This window comes from Nelusetta ayraudi, unplaced genomic scaffold (genome assembly GCF_046127955.1).
Source record: "Nelusetta ayraudi isolate G7.1 ecotype Tasmania unplaced genomic scaffold, CSIRO-AGI_Nayr_v1 ptg000024l, whole genome shotgun sequence".
NCBI lineage: Eukaryota > Metazoa > Chordata > Actinopteri > Tetraodontiformes > Monacanthidae > Nelusetta > Nelusetta ayraudi.
The window spans coordinates 43,460-63,339 of NW_027466074.1; the positions used below are offsets into that span (position 1 = coordinate 43,460).

The following is a 19,880-nucleotide window of genomic DNA, read 5'->3' on the forward strand; positions in this document are numbered from 1 at the left end:
AGAAAAGAAGAGCGTATTTAGCTCTCTGTCTACAGATCCCCACAAAAACACTTCATCTTCCGGCTGAAACTCATTCTTTGTTGGATCTTTGGCATCCGTACGAGGCGGTGTGAGAGGACGGAGCTCACACCTGGCTGGTGTGTTGCATTTCAGCGTGCACCTTCTGATAAGTGAAGGACATTTCTCATTTCTGGAGTGATTATCATCAGGTTAGAAACACTTATTTTTGTTAGACAACATTGGTAATATGAGATTTGTGTAATAATATATTTTTTTTAAATAATGAAAAAAAAAAAAATGAAAAAAAAAATAAAGCTCCTGAAACAGCCAGTCTGGAAGGCAAACAAAATGAAAACATCTCAAGCTATCATTATCTCGTCTCATTGTGCTTCCACATGTCAAAAAAGGTTTGTACTTTACACTTTGGGGCTGCTTCTTCCTATCAAAATAAAGATAAAGACTGGCATGATATGTCTCTGATGTTAAAATCCTTCTGAAGGCACCAGATGTAAACAGACTCTGTTACTAACCTTTCATGCGATCCTTGGCCGTGTGGGTATCCTTGTCAACACTAGTTCTACATTCTTTCAATAGTCATTAGTTCCCATACTGCCAGCACAACAAGCGTGTCCCTTTTTCCTCAGAGTTGGAGCAGCGTGGGCCTGGCATGTTCAGCCCGCCATTCACTGAAGGATCAATGAACGCGCATTCTGGCATTCGGTGGCTTTTCTGGAAAGCAGTCTCCTGTGGTGCCGCTGTGCAGGCCCCAGCAGCTGATCACATTATTTCAGCTGGTGCGGCACGCTCACCTTCATTGCGGTCTCCACTATGGACCGCAGGAGATGCGGAAGGCACAAGACGAGAGGAGCGAGGATCACCTGCGCGCCACAGAATGATGGATGACGGAAGCACCATGCTGCATATCCTCGAGGAGCCTCACATGAGAGGGGAAGGGGACAGGATTCGAACTTTTCACGACTGGCCGGCGGGCGCAGCCGTCACGTCCGGAGACCTGGCCAGGGCGGGCTTCTTCTACGTCGGCCCCGCGGACAAAGTCCAATGCTTCTGCTGCGGAGGGATTTTGAGGAGCTGGGTGCAAGGGGACAGCCCGGCGGCTGAGCACAAGAGACACTTCCCCAATTGCGGATTCATACTGGGACGCGCCGTGGGAAACGTCCCACTTCAGTCGGGCTCTTCCTCTGACTCCGTGGACGGCCAGCTGTTGAGCCAGCTCCAGAGGATGACCATGGACGACCAGGGGACGGCCGCTCAAGCCGTCTACCCCGAGATGGAGGCGGAGGACTCCAGGCTCACCACTTTCCACAACTGGCCGACCGATGCTTCAGTCCAGCCCGACGTTCTCGCCCGTGCAGGGTTTTTTTACACAGGTGCGCACACGCACACAACCTCGACATCTCTCGGCCTCATTTGTACGATTCGGTGGGAATTTTTCTTTTTCTTTTTTTTTTTTTTTTGCGAAACATGGAGCGCTGGCCCAGGCGATGCCAGCGTGACCTCTCTTTGTTGGAGAGAGAGTTCACGGCACAATTGTTCTGCTGAGTAATAATGTTGTGAACAGAACAACCTGGACAGAGCTGGGGCTGCTACACCACAGTGGTAGTTTTTGTCTGTCTCTTATCACTGTGACGTTTAGTTCAGTGCAGTTTGATTTAACGCACAAATGTGATGTGTGACTTACAATTAACAGGTGTTAATATATTGGGGGAAAAAATAACAAAGCGGTGAGTCATCCTGTAACTGAAAGACTGTGAATCCAGGCAGTGTCACTGGATACCACTGCCTGGATTCACAGCCTTTTTCTTTTTTTTTTTTTTTTTATGTTTTTTGTTTTGGGGATTCTAACATAACATTTTCTCGCAACGGCCGCGCTTAACTTGGCAGGCCACGGCGACAATGTCAAATGTTTCTACTGCGACGGGGGGCTGAGGAACTGGGAGCCAGGAGACGACCCCTGGCAGGAGCACGCCAAGTGGTTCCCCAGGTAGGAACTTCCTATCCTACCATGTTTTTCCATAAATAGAATTATAGACATGATAGACTGATACAACTCTCTGCTTCCAAATTATCAACCCATACCGAACAAAGTGACCACATTTACTCTGAAATCTGTTTTGAAAACACACTTGCATCACAAGGCATTTTTTTAACCATTGACTTTTAACCACCAATTTAATATTAGACACATTGTGGGCGATATTGTTGTGCAAAACACTATGCAGCTGCATGTTTTGAAAGGTGCTACCGTGAGTGAAGTTATTGTTATCATCATCATTTGAATGAGGCTTCCTGCGGTGTCAAACAGAAGCTTTCTCATTCTCAGATGTGAGTTCTTAATCCAGTCGAGAGGGCAGGAGTACATCAGCAACATACAGGATGCTCATTTCCATCTGGGCGAGACTGTGGTGAGAGCCTTCGTCCCCTTCTGTCCGCTCGCCATTAAATCAGTGCGGGCCACATTTGAAAAAAAAGAAAAGAAAAAAAAAGATAATCACGCATGCAAACTGGTTTATGACTTTCCCCGGTGAACGTGACTCCTGCTTCCAGGGTGGATCCCAGACGTCCACGGGCAGCGACATCGGATCCAGACACGGTATGCGGCTGTTTTATCGCGAGTTTACTGCAAGTGAAGCACACCTACAGGAACAGAAAAACTTGTTTACACGGGGGGCAAAGGTGGAGCAGAGTGCGCCATTCTGTTGATTGCCCGCAGAGGCAACGACTAGTTGATTAGATTAGATTTAACCTGGAGAAGCTGATCTTCTTGTAAAGTGGAGGGCGAAGTCGTGTCTCGCGCCGGCGCCATTTGAAGTGTGGAAACTTTAGAGCCAAAGCACGCCCGTCGGCCTCGAGTGAGAGTGACTCTTTTAAAGTAAATGACTGTCCTCCAAATTACCTGAGCGAGTGTTTTGCTGTAATTATGGTGCGGCGGTGTAAGCTGCTGACAGTGCACATTTTCTCAGCAGTCACCAGAGGGCAATTCTTCTATAGAGCGCAGGAATCACACCCATCACCTTCTCAGGGTTTGGCCTCTTCTGATAATAGCACCGCTGCTTGGAATGAGTAGACTTCTTGTTCTCCCCCTCCTCACTGCTCTTCCTCCTCTCTGCCGCCAGCGGTGGTCGGGGGCTTGGCGGCGTCCTCCGCCATGCTCTCGCCCGTGGTGCAGACCGTGGTGCAGATGGGTTTCAACGCCGGCCTGGTGGAGAGCCTGGTCCAGACCAAGTACCTGCTGACTGGCCAACAGTACACCTCTGTGTCCGACCTGGTCAGCGACGTGCTGCAGGCGGAGCAGGAGGACGGACAGAGGGGGCCGCAGAGCCGAGGTAAACGCCATCTGAATCACGTGTCCCGTGCTACACGCTCAGATCTATTTTTTTCCCCTGGCTGGCGAGGTGAGATCATCCTGCGTTCAAAACTAAAAACCAAAATGGAAAGTCCCAGGAGAGCTTAGCTCTTTTCTTCCTGAGTCGTCACATGACCCCTGAGGTTAAGGTTGAGCCATCACAAGCTGCCCGAGCAGTTTGTTCTAAAATCTTGGTTATACAATGATAAGTGCGAACAAACTCAAAGTCCACCAAATACACACAGGCTGACTTTTCAATTGAGTGTTTGAACATTTTGTGTCGGCACTTGAAGGACCTCACTGTTTAGCTTTGCCACTGGAAGCAAAAATAGAGGCTTGAAAATTGGAGACATTTGGGCTGGCACGCCTCTTTGCTGAGACGCTTGTTTTCCAGAGGGGATTCGGCGGAGAAGCCGCTTGTGCATGAGTGAGTGGCTCACGACACGCTTTGTTCAGAGGCTCCTGGTGTCAGAACATTAAATTACCGTGGCTAATCATCGTCTCCTGTGCAGGAAATGCAGTTGGTATTTCAGCAATTTAACCTCATGTACTGTGAGAAACTCATTTTCTTTTATTTTGTTTGTCTATGTTTGCACTCTTCAGACCCGCAGACGAGGCAAAGCTCCAGTGCTGGAAATGTCAGGACGCAGACGCCAATCAGAGAGAAAGGTCAGAGTCCACCTTATGATTTTGCAAACACAAATGCTCTTTCTGGGACGATTGAAGCAACAGACAAGGGGACTTCGGGGGGGGGACGCTTGGCGTGGTTCCCAACGAACGTCTTTGTGTTGTTTCAGCAGCGACAGACCCCAGCCCCGAGGAGCTGCTGAGGCAGCTGCAGGAGGAGCGGACCTGCAAGGTGTGCATGGACAAGCTGGTGTCCATCGTCTTCATCCCCTGTGGTCACCTGGTGGTGTGCGGCGACTGCGCCGCCAGCCTGCGTCACTGCCCCATCTGCAGGGCCGTCATCAGAGGCAGCGTTCGCGCTTTCATGTCCTAGTGAGAGGCCACAGCCCGCGCAGGTGCAGGATGACTGGCCCACACTTCCCCCTTTGTACTCACTCACTTTCCCCTGGAGCTCATTAAAAAAATATATAAAAATAAAGCTTACTGCCAGCAGATTTTCCTTCAGATGTCACCTTGCCCAATGAACATTTGTTACTGTGATGAACATTTATTACTGCGATATTAACGGTGTTTGGCTTTAGAGCAGATATCACATTAAATCATAATAAGAGAACAATCTTTTTTATTTCTTTATTTTTATTTTTTTATTAACAAACACCTATTTACATGATCACACGGCACAGTTATGGATAAATAGGATTACACAATAAGGTCACACTGGCTCGGACCAACACAACTTGCCAAATGAAGGAGAGATACAAAAAGTTTTGTCCGTCACAAAAAAAGAATATCCACAGTCAGAATCTTTGAGTGGAGACGAGCAACAAAGACCACATTCGTAACAGGCTTTAATTAATTGCACCGAGCAGGACTCAGGATGAGGCTGTATTGCACTAAAAAAACGATTTCTTTTTTGATAATGACTTTTGTAGAATTCAATATGAATACTGATTACTTTTCATGAGGTCTGTCTGCGTCTTTGCTGACCCTCGCAACAGGCGGCCAATCGGAAGGGAGAGCTGTACTCAAAAATCATCACGTGATGTGGTCATGTGGTCATTATGCACCGCATGTGCACCCAAAAAGCTAAAACACCAGCACATTAGGCTAACATCTTACCGGCCTATGTTGTCATTAGCAACGAACGATGTCCATTTGTAGTTGACTGACACAGCGTTGCAAGGGGAGGGGCCAACTGCTGATGACGTTGATGTTGATGAAGGTAACGAGGATCATGCAACCGGCTTGGACAGTAAAACAAGGACCAGCGCACAGAGAGTGTGATGTTATGTTCTACTCTGGATGTCACTAGAAAAATGTATAGCTCAACACTGAAGTCAAGTAAGACATTTTGCATGTAGAGCCTTTAAATAACTCCGATTAGCACAACTTGCCAATAGGGTGAGTTTATAATCGGGTCCATCAGAAGTTTCAAGATGATTCTTAGGATCAAAACATTTTCTGGACTCTCTCACTGGCGCTGGAGACTCATGACAGGGTATTTTTAGGTGCCGACAACAGACAGAACTGTGCAGAGAACAAAAACTTTTTCTTTGATCACACATCTTTGTAGAGGACTAGATAAGTCAAGCAGACAGTCTGACACTTAGAGCCAAGAAATGGTGAAATGAAATTCCTAGCACTCTGAAAATCTTCTGGCTTCAAATGTAAGCTTGATTTAACATGAGAGCGACTGAGGGGGGGAATCAACAAAAAATACGAACCCCCATTTCAACAACACAATCAAAATATCTGCATTTTCATTATTGTCTACAAACGAACACAAACAGAAAACAAAAGTCAAAAAATTAAAGACACAATATGCAGATTTATCCAGGAGCATACCTGCAAGCAAGAAACTCAGCAGCCTTGAAGTTGTATTTTAACACTTTGAACACCAGAGGGCAGTAGTGACTCAGGCAAACAGTCAAGCAGACACAATCTGACTAAAAACCGTTCTGAAAAAAATCTAGAATTTACAAAAAAAAAAAAAAAAAAAAAGTGCTACAGATCGATATATGAGACATGAGGGAAAAAAAGTGTGCAGTTAGTCCTAAAATCAAACTAACACAAGAAAAGCAACATGATGCCGGGGGCAACATAACAAATCCGAGTATGAAACTATTTAGCTGCAGCAGGATGTTTAATCAGAATGATTACGACTCTTTGTCAATACTTAATACTCTATACACATAATTACACGATAAACCCTTTGAAAACATGCTATAAAACAATAATTGCTGGGACACCAGCTCACCGCTGGGATCCTAAACCTCTGAGATGACGGCATACAATCGGCTGCTTCACCCTGGTGCGGCCATGGCTACCTCTCTACAGACCAGCATACCCATAAAAACAAAACCCAACACCAGCATGTGCAATGTGAGTGGGGAACAATATACACTGATATGAAGTAAAAAACAAAAAACAAACAAGCGACGATGTGTGCATGTGCGTGCAATGATCAGCCCGGCAAAGAACTCCTCAGTATCAGCGGTTGGAAGAAGTTTTACGCTCTTGTCAGCGAAACACCCGACACCAAACAGTTACTGACATGGCTGCTGGTTTAAAAAACAAAAAAACCTCAGTGTTATATGACACGGCAATTAAATCTAAGACTGCTTCTGTTTTATGGTCCCATATTATGTTTTCTAGAAATAACATGTGACCCTAGCCTGCCAGTGAACCCCAGTGAAATTAGCGAGGATCCTCCTTTTGCTGCAGGAAATGTGTGCTAAACCACTTGGAAAAGGGCTCCCTTTGTGATGACACAAAGGACACAGATAGTTTTCCCAGGTTAGTGGCAACACCCCCAGTCGAACCAGGTGGGAGGCCGTAAACACAGGGCTAAATGTGCTGTTTCTTGGAGACCGATCTGTTTTGTATGTTGGAAAACTAACTCTGGGAGGCTGCACCAGTGGAAAAAGAAATCTGAAAAGTCCTAAAAGCTAAAAGGCTAATGCTTTTACATTCCTGACTGTATTGAAACGCCTCCTCCACCCTCCCAACACCCCCACCAACAAAACAAAAATAGAAAAAGCTTCATTATTCACAATTTCTATTTTTGCAAGATGCCCCGGTGGGTTTTGGCTGCTTGTTGTTCCCCTCCCCTCCACCTCTCCACTCCCCTGCCTCTTCCTGCTTGTGTATTTATGCACACAGATCCTGGCCAAAAGTAAACAGGGGAAACATACACACAATGGCTCATTCCACAGGCTGCGCTGTAATTCACCAGCACCACCCCCCACCAGCACCACCACCACCACCACCACCACTGCCGGTAGGAGCCAAACCGGCAACAACATGCTAAATCATGGAGTCCTCCAAGACGCCGGGCCGCAGACGAGGGAAGGCTGCCTTGATTACATTGCGCTGTGTGTTTATGCGCAACGCGAACATACGGCCGTGTTCTCGGGGAGCTTTAAGCCACACGTGGGCGGGGTCACAGCGACGAAACCTCAGCGGAGATCTCAGCACAAAAGGGGGGGCATGACTGATGCTTTCCTAAACATAGAATGCGAAGCTTTGGGAACGCTGTAATCGCCTACCCAAAAACCCCTGTCCCTGAACCCACCGTCACCTCCCTGAAAAACAATGAAGTCCTCAACTGAGAGGTGTTGGCTTTTGTGGGCAGCGGCACCAGTAAATGACTTGGTTGAAGAACTGGGGGGGGGTGGGGGGGGGAACAAAAACAAAAACAGGAGAAAGGAACGTGTCCGTCCGTACGCGAGGTGGTCTGCATCAAAATAGCCGATTTGGGTGGCGTGGGAGCGTGCCGCGTCACCTCGCCGCTGGATGCTTCTCTATTTACGTAGACCTGCAGGGAGCAGAGGACAAAACGTGGGCCGAGGGTTAGCAGTCGCCAGGCACACGTTGACAAATTCACACATAACACATGTTCCTGGGTGATTTTCCCCCAGGATAAATGTATCTCCAGGGAGGTCTGGGATACCAAAACTTCCTTCCTCCATTAGACACGGAGCTGATTAAACTGTCAAGACGCTAATAAAGTATTCATTTTATGTTGGCCAAGAGTTATTACATGACTTTCCAGGCTCATTCTTATTAAGCTCTTGTACGTACTTAATGGATTAATCCAATTTTAGGGCCAATTTTGTGTTTGTCTACACGAACTCCAGTCAGCAACAGCATTGGAACACACGAGCAAAGCAAACAAGAGAGCAACGTGAAAGTCCTCTCGAGCCGCCGCCGCCGCCTTCTGACAGGATGCGGCATGTTTCAGGATGACGTTTAAACCCCCCGCAGGCGTGACACAAAGCTCCTCCAATCTGCACAACAAGCACTTGTCAGAGTCGCTTTCTAACGTCCAGGGAAGATTACTGAGTCATTGGAAAACATCTGAGGTACTTTTAGGGGGTAAATGAGTGGGGAAAATAAGACAGGAAGAACACAAACGTTGATGAGTGTGACAGTCTACGTGGGGGGGAGGGACACGCTGGAGTCAGGACAGGCGTTCATACTTACGGGTACATGGGCTTTAGGAGGAGATGAGAGGATTTCTCATTGACATGGTAGAGTGGGAATGGGTCAAATCCACCAATAAAATCAACTGAAAATAAAGGATTAAATGCATAAATAATGGAGATGGACAAAAGTAAAACACTGAAAAAACACGAAGAAGTAATGAAATGAAACAGGACAGTGGAAAAAGTATGCAATGGCTTTTTTTGTTGGTGTTTTAACAATGATGAGGAAGAACAAAAATATAACTTTAAATAACATCTGTGCATCTGTCTGGAGCCAATGGCAACGCTCGGAGAGCAAGGGGAAAGTTGGCCAGCTGTCAAAACAGTGTTTTTTGTTTTTTTTCCCCAAACATCGCTGGAAAACAGATATGACCTTCAGCCTCCGACTACAATGCTCGGCGCTTTGTGTTTGTTTTCTCCTCTGTTCTTCAGAGATTAGGCGCGGTGCGGATGAGCCGAGTGAACAACACCGGCGACGGTGGGGGGGGGACGTGTCAGCACTCAAAGTGTTCGCACTGGAGCAGGAGAGCTGCTTTCGAGATAAAGGGGGAGCACGAAGGGGAACAGGAGGGCTGAGAGTGGGGGTGACAAAGGACAGGGCGGGACAACTTTGTTTGTCGGACTGGGCCGCAGACCTGCATGTGAATGAGACTTTATGAAGAGGTTGGCGAGCGAGTGTGTTTGTGACTGCTTTCCCTCGCAATGAAATCACAAAGCTGACGCACCATGAGGAGTCATTTCATGTTATCTTATTTCATACATCCATCCAGGAGGCGAGCCGATTGAGAACACCTGGAGGCACTTTAAAAAAAAAAAAGAAACCTTCAGGTGATTGGATGAAACTTCCATGAGTTACATCGCAGGCAGACAAATCACTTTTGTTGCTCGATTGTTGATGGCAGAGTTGGCAGCGGCTCCAGACTCGGTGACGCCAGATACCTTCCTGTAACTAGCGGTGTTTAACTCAACTCCAGCCAAAGCCGGTTATGAGTAACATGGAATAATCAACCTAGAAAAATACCCCGGGGCCATTCTTTGCTTGCCTTTCTTTAATAGTGTTAAAGCCCTTTTCTGCTTACTCGAAAATGCATTGCCGACAGACAGAGATTGATAAATCGACAGACAGACAGACAGACAGACAGATAGATAGATAGATAGATAGATAGATAGATAGATAGATAGATAGATAGGTAGGTAGGTAGATAGACAGACAGACAGACAGACAGACAGATAGATAGATAGATAGATAGATAGATAGATAGATAGATAGATAGAGAGATAGAGAGATAGATAGACAGACAGACAGACAGACAGACAGACAGGTAGGTAGGTAGATAGACAGACAGACAGACAGACAGGTAGATAGATAGACAGACAGACAGACAGACAGACAGACAGGTAGGTAGGTAGATAGACAGACAGACAGACAGACAGACAGACAGACAGACAGATAGATAGATAGATAGATAGATAGATAGATAGATAGATAGATAGATCAAAAGCAGGTTTGTTTCCTTGAAAAGTGCGACTGGAAAAGAAAACAACAGTGTCTCCCAGAGCTAATGGAAGCCGGTCAGTGAAACGACTGTGAGGCCAAGTCAGTTGTGTTGTGATGAGACACACAGGGCTGGTCTGCTCTGCACTGATAGGTGGACAGGATGAGAGCAAAGAACCACGGGCTTCTGAGGCAGAGCAGGCGGCTGTCCCTTTTTCTTTTGACCCTGCCCTGCTCTCCTGGGATTCCCAGTTTCATCACTCTCTCACCCTCGCTCTCTCTCTCTCTACACACACAGACACACACACACACACACACACACACACACACACACACACACACACACAAACACGCTGACCACACACACACAGACAGCTCCCCTCATCCTTTCTGAGCCAGTGGTTTTCTCATTACGAGCAGGTGGGAATCCATCCCCCGCCATGATAAACTGTGCTCAGAAATACAGCCGGATGATGATGGCAGTTGCCATTTTTAGGCGTCACAGAGGACGGCGAGCGGCGGCCCGTCTGACAGTCCAACACACAGCGGAGCGTCGTAAACGATGTCTTTTGACGCTGTTGCTGTGAACTGTATCCACTAAATTCGATTGCCTGTGTTGACTCCGAAAAACGGAGAAAGTTTCAGTGCAGACTCCCAGAACTTTAACCAGGCAAATGACACAAAGCAGCAAAATCAAACATCTGTCACATTCCGAGTGGACCAGTCACATTTGTCTAACCGCCATCTCAACCAGAAAGCAACATGGGATGGCTTCCCACTAATGCAAGACAAGGATGTTTTCACTGCACCATGGCAACGCTCGACTCACTCCACTCATCAGCTGTTTGTTCAGCACAGTTGCTGCACCAGTCAGTGGCTGCCAGTCACATGTTTCGACACACAGACACCAACCTATTCCTTCATTGGCAGGCGATATAAGACTTCAACACATGTCAAGTCTCTGCATGTTGCTTTTTTAGATCTTTATTTCCCTGCATGACAAGCCCGACGCTCTTGACCCGGAGCTCCGACCCTGGAGCTGCACCCTGTTCTCCGTAAACCCGCCTTTTAATTACATCTGCATCTCTAAAGCCTTTTCCCCACAATTACAACCACTAATTGTCTTGCGCCGACTCTAAAGTGGCTCCCGGTGCTTAAAAAGAAGATTGTGTGAGCGATAAATGGCGACGTGTCGACTTTATGAAGCATCAAAAAGCTGCTAAATGCACGGAGGCGGCAAATTACACGATCATCGCCGGGAGCCTCAAGTGGCCTGAAAAAAAAAACCACCTGAACAACGTGGAAATATTGTCTAGCGTCACTCTATGCATATGGACAAGGCTGATTTTAACATGTGTGGACACACCCAAGAAATGATAGGTATGTAGGTCAATAGTTGAGGAATCTGAGTGCGGAGGCGCCGACAAACATACCAAGAGCAACAGGTGATGATCGCGTCGCATTTCGGGAGGAAGCGGGAGGGGTTCAGATCCAGTTGGCTTGAACCCCCGGCCGTGCGTTGCTGTCTTAGTTTAGTGTATCGCGACGGTTGACAGTTGCTCAGACGGGAAAGAAAATAGGCGGAAATGCAGAGCGGGTGAGAATAAAGCCCTCTCGGCGGGATAAAGGTCATTAAACCCACGGGGAGAGACAAAGGCAGACGGAGATGAAGGGCAGACGGGTAGTTCAAGGCTCCGTCCGCCGCCACTCTGGAGGCAGACGGAGCCGCCCGGGTGACGATGGTTCTCTGTCTCTGCTCAGCGTGTTCCCCATTTAATTCACCAGTCAAGCTCACCTGTTTGATTTGATGGAATTTGCGGTGATAATAATAGATTTAACAGCACATTACGCGTCGAAAGGCCTATTTCCTGGAGACAGTTCTTTTTCAATTTCCATCAGGGAAATGGGACTGCAAGAATGTAACAGCACACAGTATTATGTGTTATATTATCGAGGCCTCAGGCCCTTACTGTGATTCTTATGAATTTTAAATATGCACAGTATCTTTGTCAGAAATGGCCAGACCTTGAGCCTTCATCTGCTTTTGTGATTGCAATTGTTTTGTCCCCTGAGAATTTTCTTCCATTTAATCATCAGCATGTGAGGATGTGCACTCACCTGCAATTTTATTAGGTACATTCAATTGCTCGGTTTGTACTACAGCTAGTCGTCTTCAGCATGCCAAGTGCACTGAGCTGCTGCTTCTTGATTGGCTGATTAGCTATTTGTCTTAGCAAGCAATTTAACATTTTACCAAATAAAATAAAGTGATGCACTTCAAGAAATTATTGTTTAGTCTTTTCGAGTGTCCAGTCATACTTCTGTGGTTATTTTGGTGAAAGTAATCTAAAAGTAGGACAGCAGAGTGACTTCAGAGTGTGACACCGCCCCGCCCCACCCCCACTGTGCCCCAAGACAGCTGGCAGAGAATCCAGCACCCCTGTGACCCAGAGTTCAGGAGAAGCATTGATTGAAAACGGATGAAAGCTTGACATTGTTTTTAGAACCAAGTTAGACAGCATCGTCTACATCGCTCTCACTTGTTTTCTGGAACAACAATATATCCGCCATCAAATGCAGCATTAAAAATAAATCATCACACTCAACGAGCTAATTATTTCACTGAAAATACTTAATAATTCATGACCACTGACAACAACTTCCATGTGAGTGTTTTCGTGTTTTGCTCCGCCCGCCTCCGCACGCGCCGGTAGCCGTTTCAAAAGACACAAAAAGTTCACCTTCCGAGTTACTTTTTCGCCATCATCATCACCATCATCATCAACATCATCAACATCATCATCATCATCATCACCATGCACTGCTGCCCACACATCCATCCGTCCCGTCGTTCTTCTGTCTGCTCGGGAGGATTTTCTGGGGATGTGACTCAGCACAGAGGGCGGCGGCGGCGGCGGCGGCAGCATAATTAGCAGACATGCTAAACTGACTTTATCCCGACACCAGGCTTCTAACTCCATGACCTACTTTACAAAGAGGATTTTCCCCACCGCTCGCACCGCCGCCGCGGCTGCTCCCCGCTGATAACTGCCCTAAACTCGCACACACACACACACACACACACACACACACACACACACACACACACACACACACACACACACACAGGCATCCAAACATGCACGTTAAAGCAGCAAATGGGTGCACGGAGTTACAAGGTTGAAAAAAAAAAAAGCCCTCAAAGGTGTAAAAGAGGAAGTGGGATCAGTCACACACACCAGCACTCTCGCAGTCAGTGATGTAGCCACGTCACAACCGAAGATGATGCCAGGAGATGTTGTTTGTTACTCAGCCCGCTGTGTCTTCTTGGCTTCTCGCCGGCGTGCGTTAATGTGCGTGCTTAACCCCCCCCCCCCCACACACTTTACGCCAGTCTGAGCATCTCATATCTCAGCCTCAGCCGCCTCCCAGGAGAGTGAGACGGCGTTGGGCACGGCAGGAGTGCCCGTCTCATCCCCTTATTTGCCTGTCAGGATGCGATGACGAAGCAGCGACTTTTAACATTTTGCACTCGCACCTCGTTGGAGCCTTAAATTGAGGCTCATGAATAAAACTCAGTGTCTAAACAACAGCTGTCAATGCGTTTTTGTCTCCACTGAAGTGGGAAAGGTCAATTGCTACCCTCCTATGTTTGCCAAAGTGTGTGCTAAATCACACGGTTCCAGAAATCAATTTTTGTGATGTCACCAAGGGCACTGGCACCACGCCAAGGTTAGAGACAAAACCCCCGGAATGTTTTTGTCTCCTTCCAAATGTCGAATGTCCAACTGAAAGCAGCAGCCGGGCATTGTCACTCGAGAGTGCGAACAGAGGGCCAATTGCGCCGTCTTCTGTTGATCAGTCGAAATGTTTCATCTTTGATCATTCGTCGAGTGAGGACGTGCCATTTGAGTCCAGGGATGAAAAACGAAGATCTGAAAAAAGGCTACCTTCATAAAACCAGACCACATTTCTTTCTTTTCTATTTTTTTTTTTCTTTTTTACAAAAAAAGTTAATAAAAGGGAGCAGATGTATCTTGAACATCCTGAAATTTCATCCCTTTGTCTGCAAGGGAACACGTAGCAGGCACGGAGCAATAGAAGGGCAGAGCAAATGGAGTTGTAGATGTGAGGAGAGATGCAGAGGGAGCCGAAATGCAGAAACCTGCTTTAATCTACACTTCAAATGAAATAGGGGTGGGAGACGGGGGGGGTGGGGGGTGGGAAGCGGCAAAGTGCCTTCACCGTACCTCTGTGCACCTGTGTCTGCACGAACAAGAACCAGTGTGTGTGTGTGTGTGTGTGTGTGTGTGTGTGTGTGTGCAGGGTGAAGGCTGATTATAATAACAAAGGGGGGAGACGTTGGAAGCGACGCCGCGGCGTTCTACTCAGGCACAGCCAGAAATCAGAGATGAACCCCGAGATAATTAAAAGCAATAAAACTCACACCAACTTCTGTTTTGATCCAAACTTTCGCCTGCGCTGTCTCATTAGAGCCCCCTCTCTGTTTCCCCCCCCCCCTCCTTTATCCTCCTTTATCTTTAAGTTAAACGTCAAATAACGCCTTATCAGCTTTTGAATGGGTAAAGTTTGAACGCTAGATAAAACCAACGTTTGGGGTGAAAAAAAAAAGTCACTGAGGTGGAAACGTCTTCATTTTTCGCTTGACAGGGTTCATCTAGTACGGATCCAGCATCCAGGGGATTTAGTTGATTAAACGGTGCTGCCCGAGTGGTGGTGGTGGGAGGGGGTTGCCGGCTAACCCCTCACAGCCATTGAGCCTCTGGTATGTGACCACCTAAAGAGCTGCCTGGGCTCTTCTACAAAAAAAAAAAAAGAAGTGTGCAGGACCACACATGAAAAGCCATGAAACCCATTTGTCCAGCTTCATAATTAGCATGGATGCCTGAAGGAGCTGCAATCAGTCTCGGCTAATCCTCGCACGACGCTCGCCATCGGAAGTCCTGGTAGGTGACACGTGATGCCGCATTCCCCTCGCTGTGCATCCCGGGGACTCACTGCTGTGCTAATCAGATATTTATGACTCCCACTGACCCCTCTACATCAAATGGTTCCCGCCCTTTGATTGGCTTTACTCCGAGCATGACCTTTGACCTGCTGTTTATGAGCCGCGGCAGCAGTAGCAGCGGCAGCAGCGTTCCTCAAAAAGGGGTCACTCTCCGGTTTCTCTCCCCTCTCATGTGGCATGTTTTGTGATCCTCCCTGTCATCTTCACCACGTCCCCTGTGTGTGTTGACAGTCGGAGCTCCTGGCTGGGAGTTAAAGGCTTCGCGGCGGGTGGCAACGGCTAGTTCAGAGGACGCTCGTACACGCTGCTCTGGCTGCAAGATAGAAGGGTGGCTGCGTTCGTGTGTGTGTCGAGGCAGTGGGGGTGGTGTAATTCTACAGTGTGCAAGCACCAAACCCTGCCGGGTGGGGCGGGGGGTGGACAGGTGGGGTGGCAGACAGCTGGAGCGACAAGCAAAAGGGGGCACCGCAGAGGGGAGACAAAAGTGAGGACGGCAAAGCACATTAAAGGGTTTTTTTCGGAATTGGAAGGAGGGACCACACAAGCTGAGGAGGAGGTGAAGTTCAGGAGGAAGGGCCGAGCGGGACTGGAGAAGGTGTGGAGAAGGGAACACATGGGTCCTTTTGGTTGAGGAGAAGAGAAGGGGCCCAGCTGTCGCCATGGGAGGAGAGAGGAGAGAAGCACGGCATTGACAGAGCAGGGTGGAGCTGGAGGAGTGGGAGGCGGAGAAGGATGGAGGCCTGTTCTGACAAAAATTCCTTGTGTGTGTGCGTGCGTCCGTGCGTGCGTGTGTGTGTGTGTGTGTGTGTGTGTGTGTGTGTGTGTGTGTGTGTGTGTGTGCGTGTTGGGGTGAGGCGACTCACAGCTGTCCTCCTCCTCGGTGATGGCGCTGACGACGTAGCAGGCGTACACGAAGCCCAGGAGCTGCGAACACACAAACACAAGCAAACAGTTGGAGGTCAGACTCTGCTGATGCAGCAGCTGTCGGGTGGGATAGGGGGTAGGGGGGTTTGGGGGGGGGGCAGAAATAAAGAACAATTAAAAAAAAAAAGCACACTGAACATCTGGAAATAAGAATTAAGGGCCTTTCTGCAGGTGGACGCCATGGATGTATTATAAGAACTGGCAATATGGCGGTGCACCAATTTCATCCAGTGGCCACTTGAGGTACTGCAGCAAAAAAAAATCCCATTGCTCCAAAAAGCATTTTTTCCCATAGACTGCAATACAAAAATAACCGCCTTTAAAACGGCTGACAGGACGACTGCGACCTGAAACAGACCTGCAATAGCTCCCCCAGCAGGCAGGGTGATGTAACGGCGTGCAACGCTTTGGTAAGCTAATAGAGATATTAGCGTGCAGCTGAAAGACCTACGGAATCAACTGATCGAGTGAAAGAATTTCCTGGTGACACTGGTTTTACCGTCACCAGGTGGAACCTTTTGTCTTTTTAGCCGCGAAGCAAAAAGTTGCTGCATCCTGTTCTGGAATGTTGACATTTAAGTCAACACACGTCTCTACTGTGATTCAAGGCAGCTTCCTTGTTATGCCACAAGGCTACCTATTCTGACCTCTGGCCCCTGACCTCTATTTTCACCTGAATTCAAGCCATTTACACAGTTAAAGAACCCAGAGGCTACTCGCAGGATGCAGAGTCGAGGCAAAGAGAGAGAGAAAAAAGAAGGGGGCAAATACAATCATCAGGTGCCCACAAACAAGCGGGAAGATATACGAGCCGTCAGCGCTGCTGTTTCAACTTGAAAGCTCTCACGCAGCCAGTGGCGGCGGCGGCGGCGGCGGCTCGTATGTGTAAAAATAAACAGGGGAAATGAGCGTACACCAGCACATGCTGCTGAGAATAGCCTGTGGAAGGGGCAGATGGCTGTCATCCACTCAGAGACAGACAGAGAGAGACACTGAACACACACACGTGCACACACTATCCCTCCCTGCCGAACCAGACAGCCATCATTTGGCAGACTGCCATGCCAATTAAAACGACGTCGGGCACGATGCCCTTCGTGCACACAAGGTGCTCAGACATTAAACCCGGGGTGGTGGGGGAGGGGCCGGGAAGGGCAGCCAACTCTGAACCGCGCTGGCTTTCGTTCCACGCCAGTTCAACCCATGACTCGGTGTCCGTGTTAGCGCCAGGGCGACAAAACTGACACGCTGCTCTTTCATCTGAATGATTTGGATTTTGTACTCCTTGATCATTTGCGCAACATTTACACGGCCTTCGCCCGGGTAAAATGCAGGCGTTGATTAAATGTTTTGTCTGAGAATAAAAGTAAGGTGTGGGGTCTGGTGAGAAATAATACAAAAAGAGAAAAAAAAAAAAAAACCTAAAGGTCCGTCCCTGTTGGAGCCAGATAAGATACATAACCCTCCCCTGGACTTGGCGCTCTTTTTTTTTTTTTCCGGCCTCCACAACCTAATTGCTGGTCTCACACCATCCATTAGAGAGGCGGTGAAATGGAGGGGAATTAGCATATGTATAAAGCCAGTGTCAAACACAAGATGGTGTTATCAGCCGGGGGCACACCGGGGGGGTGGGACGGTTCCAACCATTGTGTCTGTGTGTGCGTGCAGGTGCTCTTTTCCAGCCAAAACGACTGGTCCGACTTAAAGGTCCAGTGTGTAAAATTCAGCTTGAATTAACATACTGCCCATGAATACATTTCATAGAAGTATATACTCGCGGTATAATAAAAGTAATTTGGTTTTCCTACCCTTAGAACAGTTATTATATATACTGTATAAGAATATACGTAGGGCCATAAGGGTCTTGCTCCTTGTTAGCTGCCATTTTTTAAGAAAACACCGGTATTTAAGCACCATTCTTCCAAGGAACCAATCTGAATGAGTGTTTTGACAGCGCTGTAATAATTGATATTATTAGAGCACAGTTAAACCGGTGAAAAGAACACACAGCCCCGTCGCGCCCCTTAATAAGGCGGCTGAGTTGGTAATCCAGTCACAGCCTGCGTGATCTCAAAAAAAGGTCGCAATCAAATTGGAAAAGGAGGCGCGTTTGCAAAACATGACATTTGCATGGTTCACTCGCTCTCTGTTTCCATTTAGCCTAAATGCCCAATCAGACCGTATTAGTGGAGTGAAGAAAATGCCGTGTATGATCACGTGACCTCTTGTAAGTGAAGAATAAGTGGAAATGGAAGCGAACGCAAACTCTGTTTGGAAATCGCATTATCGACTATAATCATCACAATGCGAATTGCAAATAATAAAATGATTAAAAGTAAAGGTATGAAAACAGCTAGAATGGTCACTGATACAAACATGTACACAGACAAAATACTTGATGCGGTGATCACAGAGTAAAAACAATCTTGCATCTTGTGCTGAAGTGCTGCACGGTGTTCTGTGCCTGACGAGCCTTTCAGCTCGGCAGGTATCACTCGGGCTTCTTGTTTAATCAAGAAAAGCAATTCGCCCACACATCACGAACGCTGACAAAAGCGGGCGGCGGCAGTGACTGTCAGCTGCAAATCAAGGCCCTCAAATGCTGCGACTCCTTCGGAAAAGGAGGCTTCGGCACTCAGGCTTGTAATTTGTCATTTTGTCAGTCGTACAAAAGGGTGTAAATGTCTGTGATGACAGAGACAGTTAATTACATCTAGATCTTCAGATGTGCTAAGGGGCTAATGGTAGTTTAGAAGCGCCAAACCAGGAGTCAAAATCCTTTCAGCTAGAATGCAGCTTAATGCTGTTGATGCCATGAATTATAAACACGAACACTGAAAGCTAAATCTGTTAAAAAAAAATTATTTCAATTTAGAATTTCCCCACTGTTCCAAGTGGGTAGTTTTGATCGAAAATGAAAGGCTTTATTCTACCATTTTCCTTTAACTTCTGGCTCGGCCATGGTCTGATCGTCTGCTGATCATCCTTTGCAAAACTTGCAGGCTGAAAGTGAAATCAAATTCGAAACACTTCATGCTCTCTCGCTGCAGGCGCCGCTGTACTCCGTCAACAAGGGTCAATGTCCTCAATAAAAAGTGACAATTCAGCGTCCAGCATTTCCTCAAACCGCACCACCGAAATCATCTCGCTCTCTTTCACACACAGTCTTGCCCCTAACGTCCTCCTCTGAAGTTCAGGGATCATTTCAAAGTAATTAGGCTCATCAAGGCCCTACCTGTCCCCCCAGGGCTCCATCTCAGGCTGCCGGGCTAATGCTAACTCATTTATACGTCACTCATTTCATTTTTCATGCCCTTCAACTCAGTCTGTATTCCTCCGCTTTTGTCTCTACCCACCTGAACGTCTCCGTTCAGAAATGAACAAATATTCCTCATCATGGCCTCATCATTCAATTACAGTTTTTAAATGTTTTACGCTCTGTAGAATAAATGTAGCTGTAGCATAGTAGCATAGGAGCTGCGTTTCCATTACCCCTACAATTGCGAAAAACCTAAATATCCCAATAACAAACTGCTTTGACGCTCTCATGAGGTGGTTTTTCAGACGTACCGATATGTAGGTATATTGCAAAAGTGTCACGGAAACACTTTTTCACATTTACACGTCAGCGGACGTGACGTACGGGGTCAAAGTGTTGAAATCACTCTCTGGGGCTACCTCTTAGTCATGTTGATAGCAACGACTTCCAAACAAAGCTATTTCATTTTGTTTGATTTTAAACAGCCCGATGTTTGTACAGGAGACTGTAAACAGAGGGCTAAAAATATACCTACAGTTTTCTCAGTGGCTTTTATGGGAGTTGTGACAAAAAAAAATATGGAAATAATACAGCAGGACGTTTGAACCAAAAATAGCTCAACGTTACAATAAAAAAAAATTTTTTCTCTGACGACACGGAGAGCAGCAGTCTGCTATGTTGAATGGTGCTCTCAG

The 19,880-nt window shown here is 47.2% G+C and overlaps 2 protein-coding genes across 4 annotated transcripts in view; one reads left to right on the plus strand and one right to left on the minus strand.

Moving 5' to 3' along the window:
• The first annotated feature begins 363 nt into the window (after window positions 1-363).
• On the plus strand, window positions 364-4,509 carry birc7 (baculoviral IAP repeat containing 7). Of its 2 annotated transcripts, none has more exons than XM_076028496.1 (7): window positions 364-1,388; window positions 1,903-2,002; window positions 2,342-2,423; window positions 2,566-2,611; window positions 3,135-3,344; window positions 3,968-4,033; window positions 4,165-4,509. In XM_076028496.1, exons 1-7 carry the CDS (start codon window positions 668-670, stop codon window positions 4,362-4,364), a joined length of 1,425 nt encoding a protein of 474 aa, XP_075884611.1. In that variant the 5' UTR covers window positions 364-667; the 3' UTR covers window positions 4,365-4,509. The 2 variants fall into 2 exon arrangements, with proteins under 2 accessions (XP_075884611.1, XP_075884610.1); XM_076028495.1 differs by having other exon boundaries at window positions 4,162-4,502.
• A 100-nt stretch (window positions 4,510-4,609) lies between these two features.
• Window positions 4,610-19,880, minus strand: part of nkain4 (sodium/potassium transporting ATPase interacting 4) — a 42,835-nt gene continuing 27,564 nt past the window's right edge. Inside the window, exons 5-7 of one of the 2 annotated variants that reach the window (XM_076028497.1) lie at window positions 15,866-15,926; window positions 8,477-8,561; window positions 4,610-7,808 (exon numbers count right to left, since the gene is read on the minus strand). In XM_076028497.1, coding sequence (XP_075884612.1) covers window positions 7,799-7,808; window positions 8,477-8,561; window positions 15,866-15,926 — 156 coding nt within the window. In that variant the 3' untranslated portion in view covers window positions 4,610-7,798. The remainder of the gene's footprint in view (window positions 7,809-8,476; window positions 8,562-15,865; window positions 15,927-19,880) is intronic. The other variant, XM_076028498.1, reaches the window with a different exon arrangement.

Excerpts from the sequence above, each read along its gene's own strand:
- birc7 (XM_076028495.1), top strand. The coding sequence starts at position 668 with ATGTTCAGCCCGCCATTCACTGAAGGATCAATGAACGCGCATTCTGGC. Across the intron at positions 2,424-2,565 it reads TCCATCTGGGCGAGACTGTG|GGTGGATCCCAGACGTCCAC; the intron begins GTGAGAGCCTTC and ends TCCTGCTTCCAG. Across the intron at positions 4,034-4,161 it reads GACGCCAATCAGAGAGAAAG|CAGCGACAGACCCCAGCCCC; the intron begins GTCAGAGTCCAC and ends GTGTTGTTTCAG.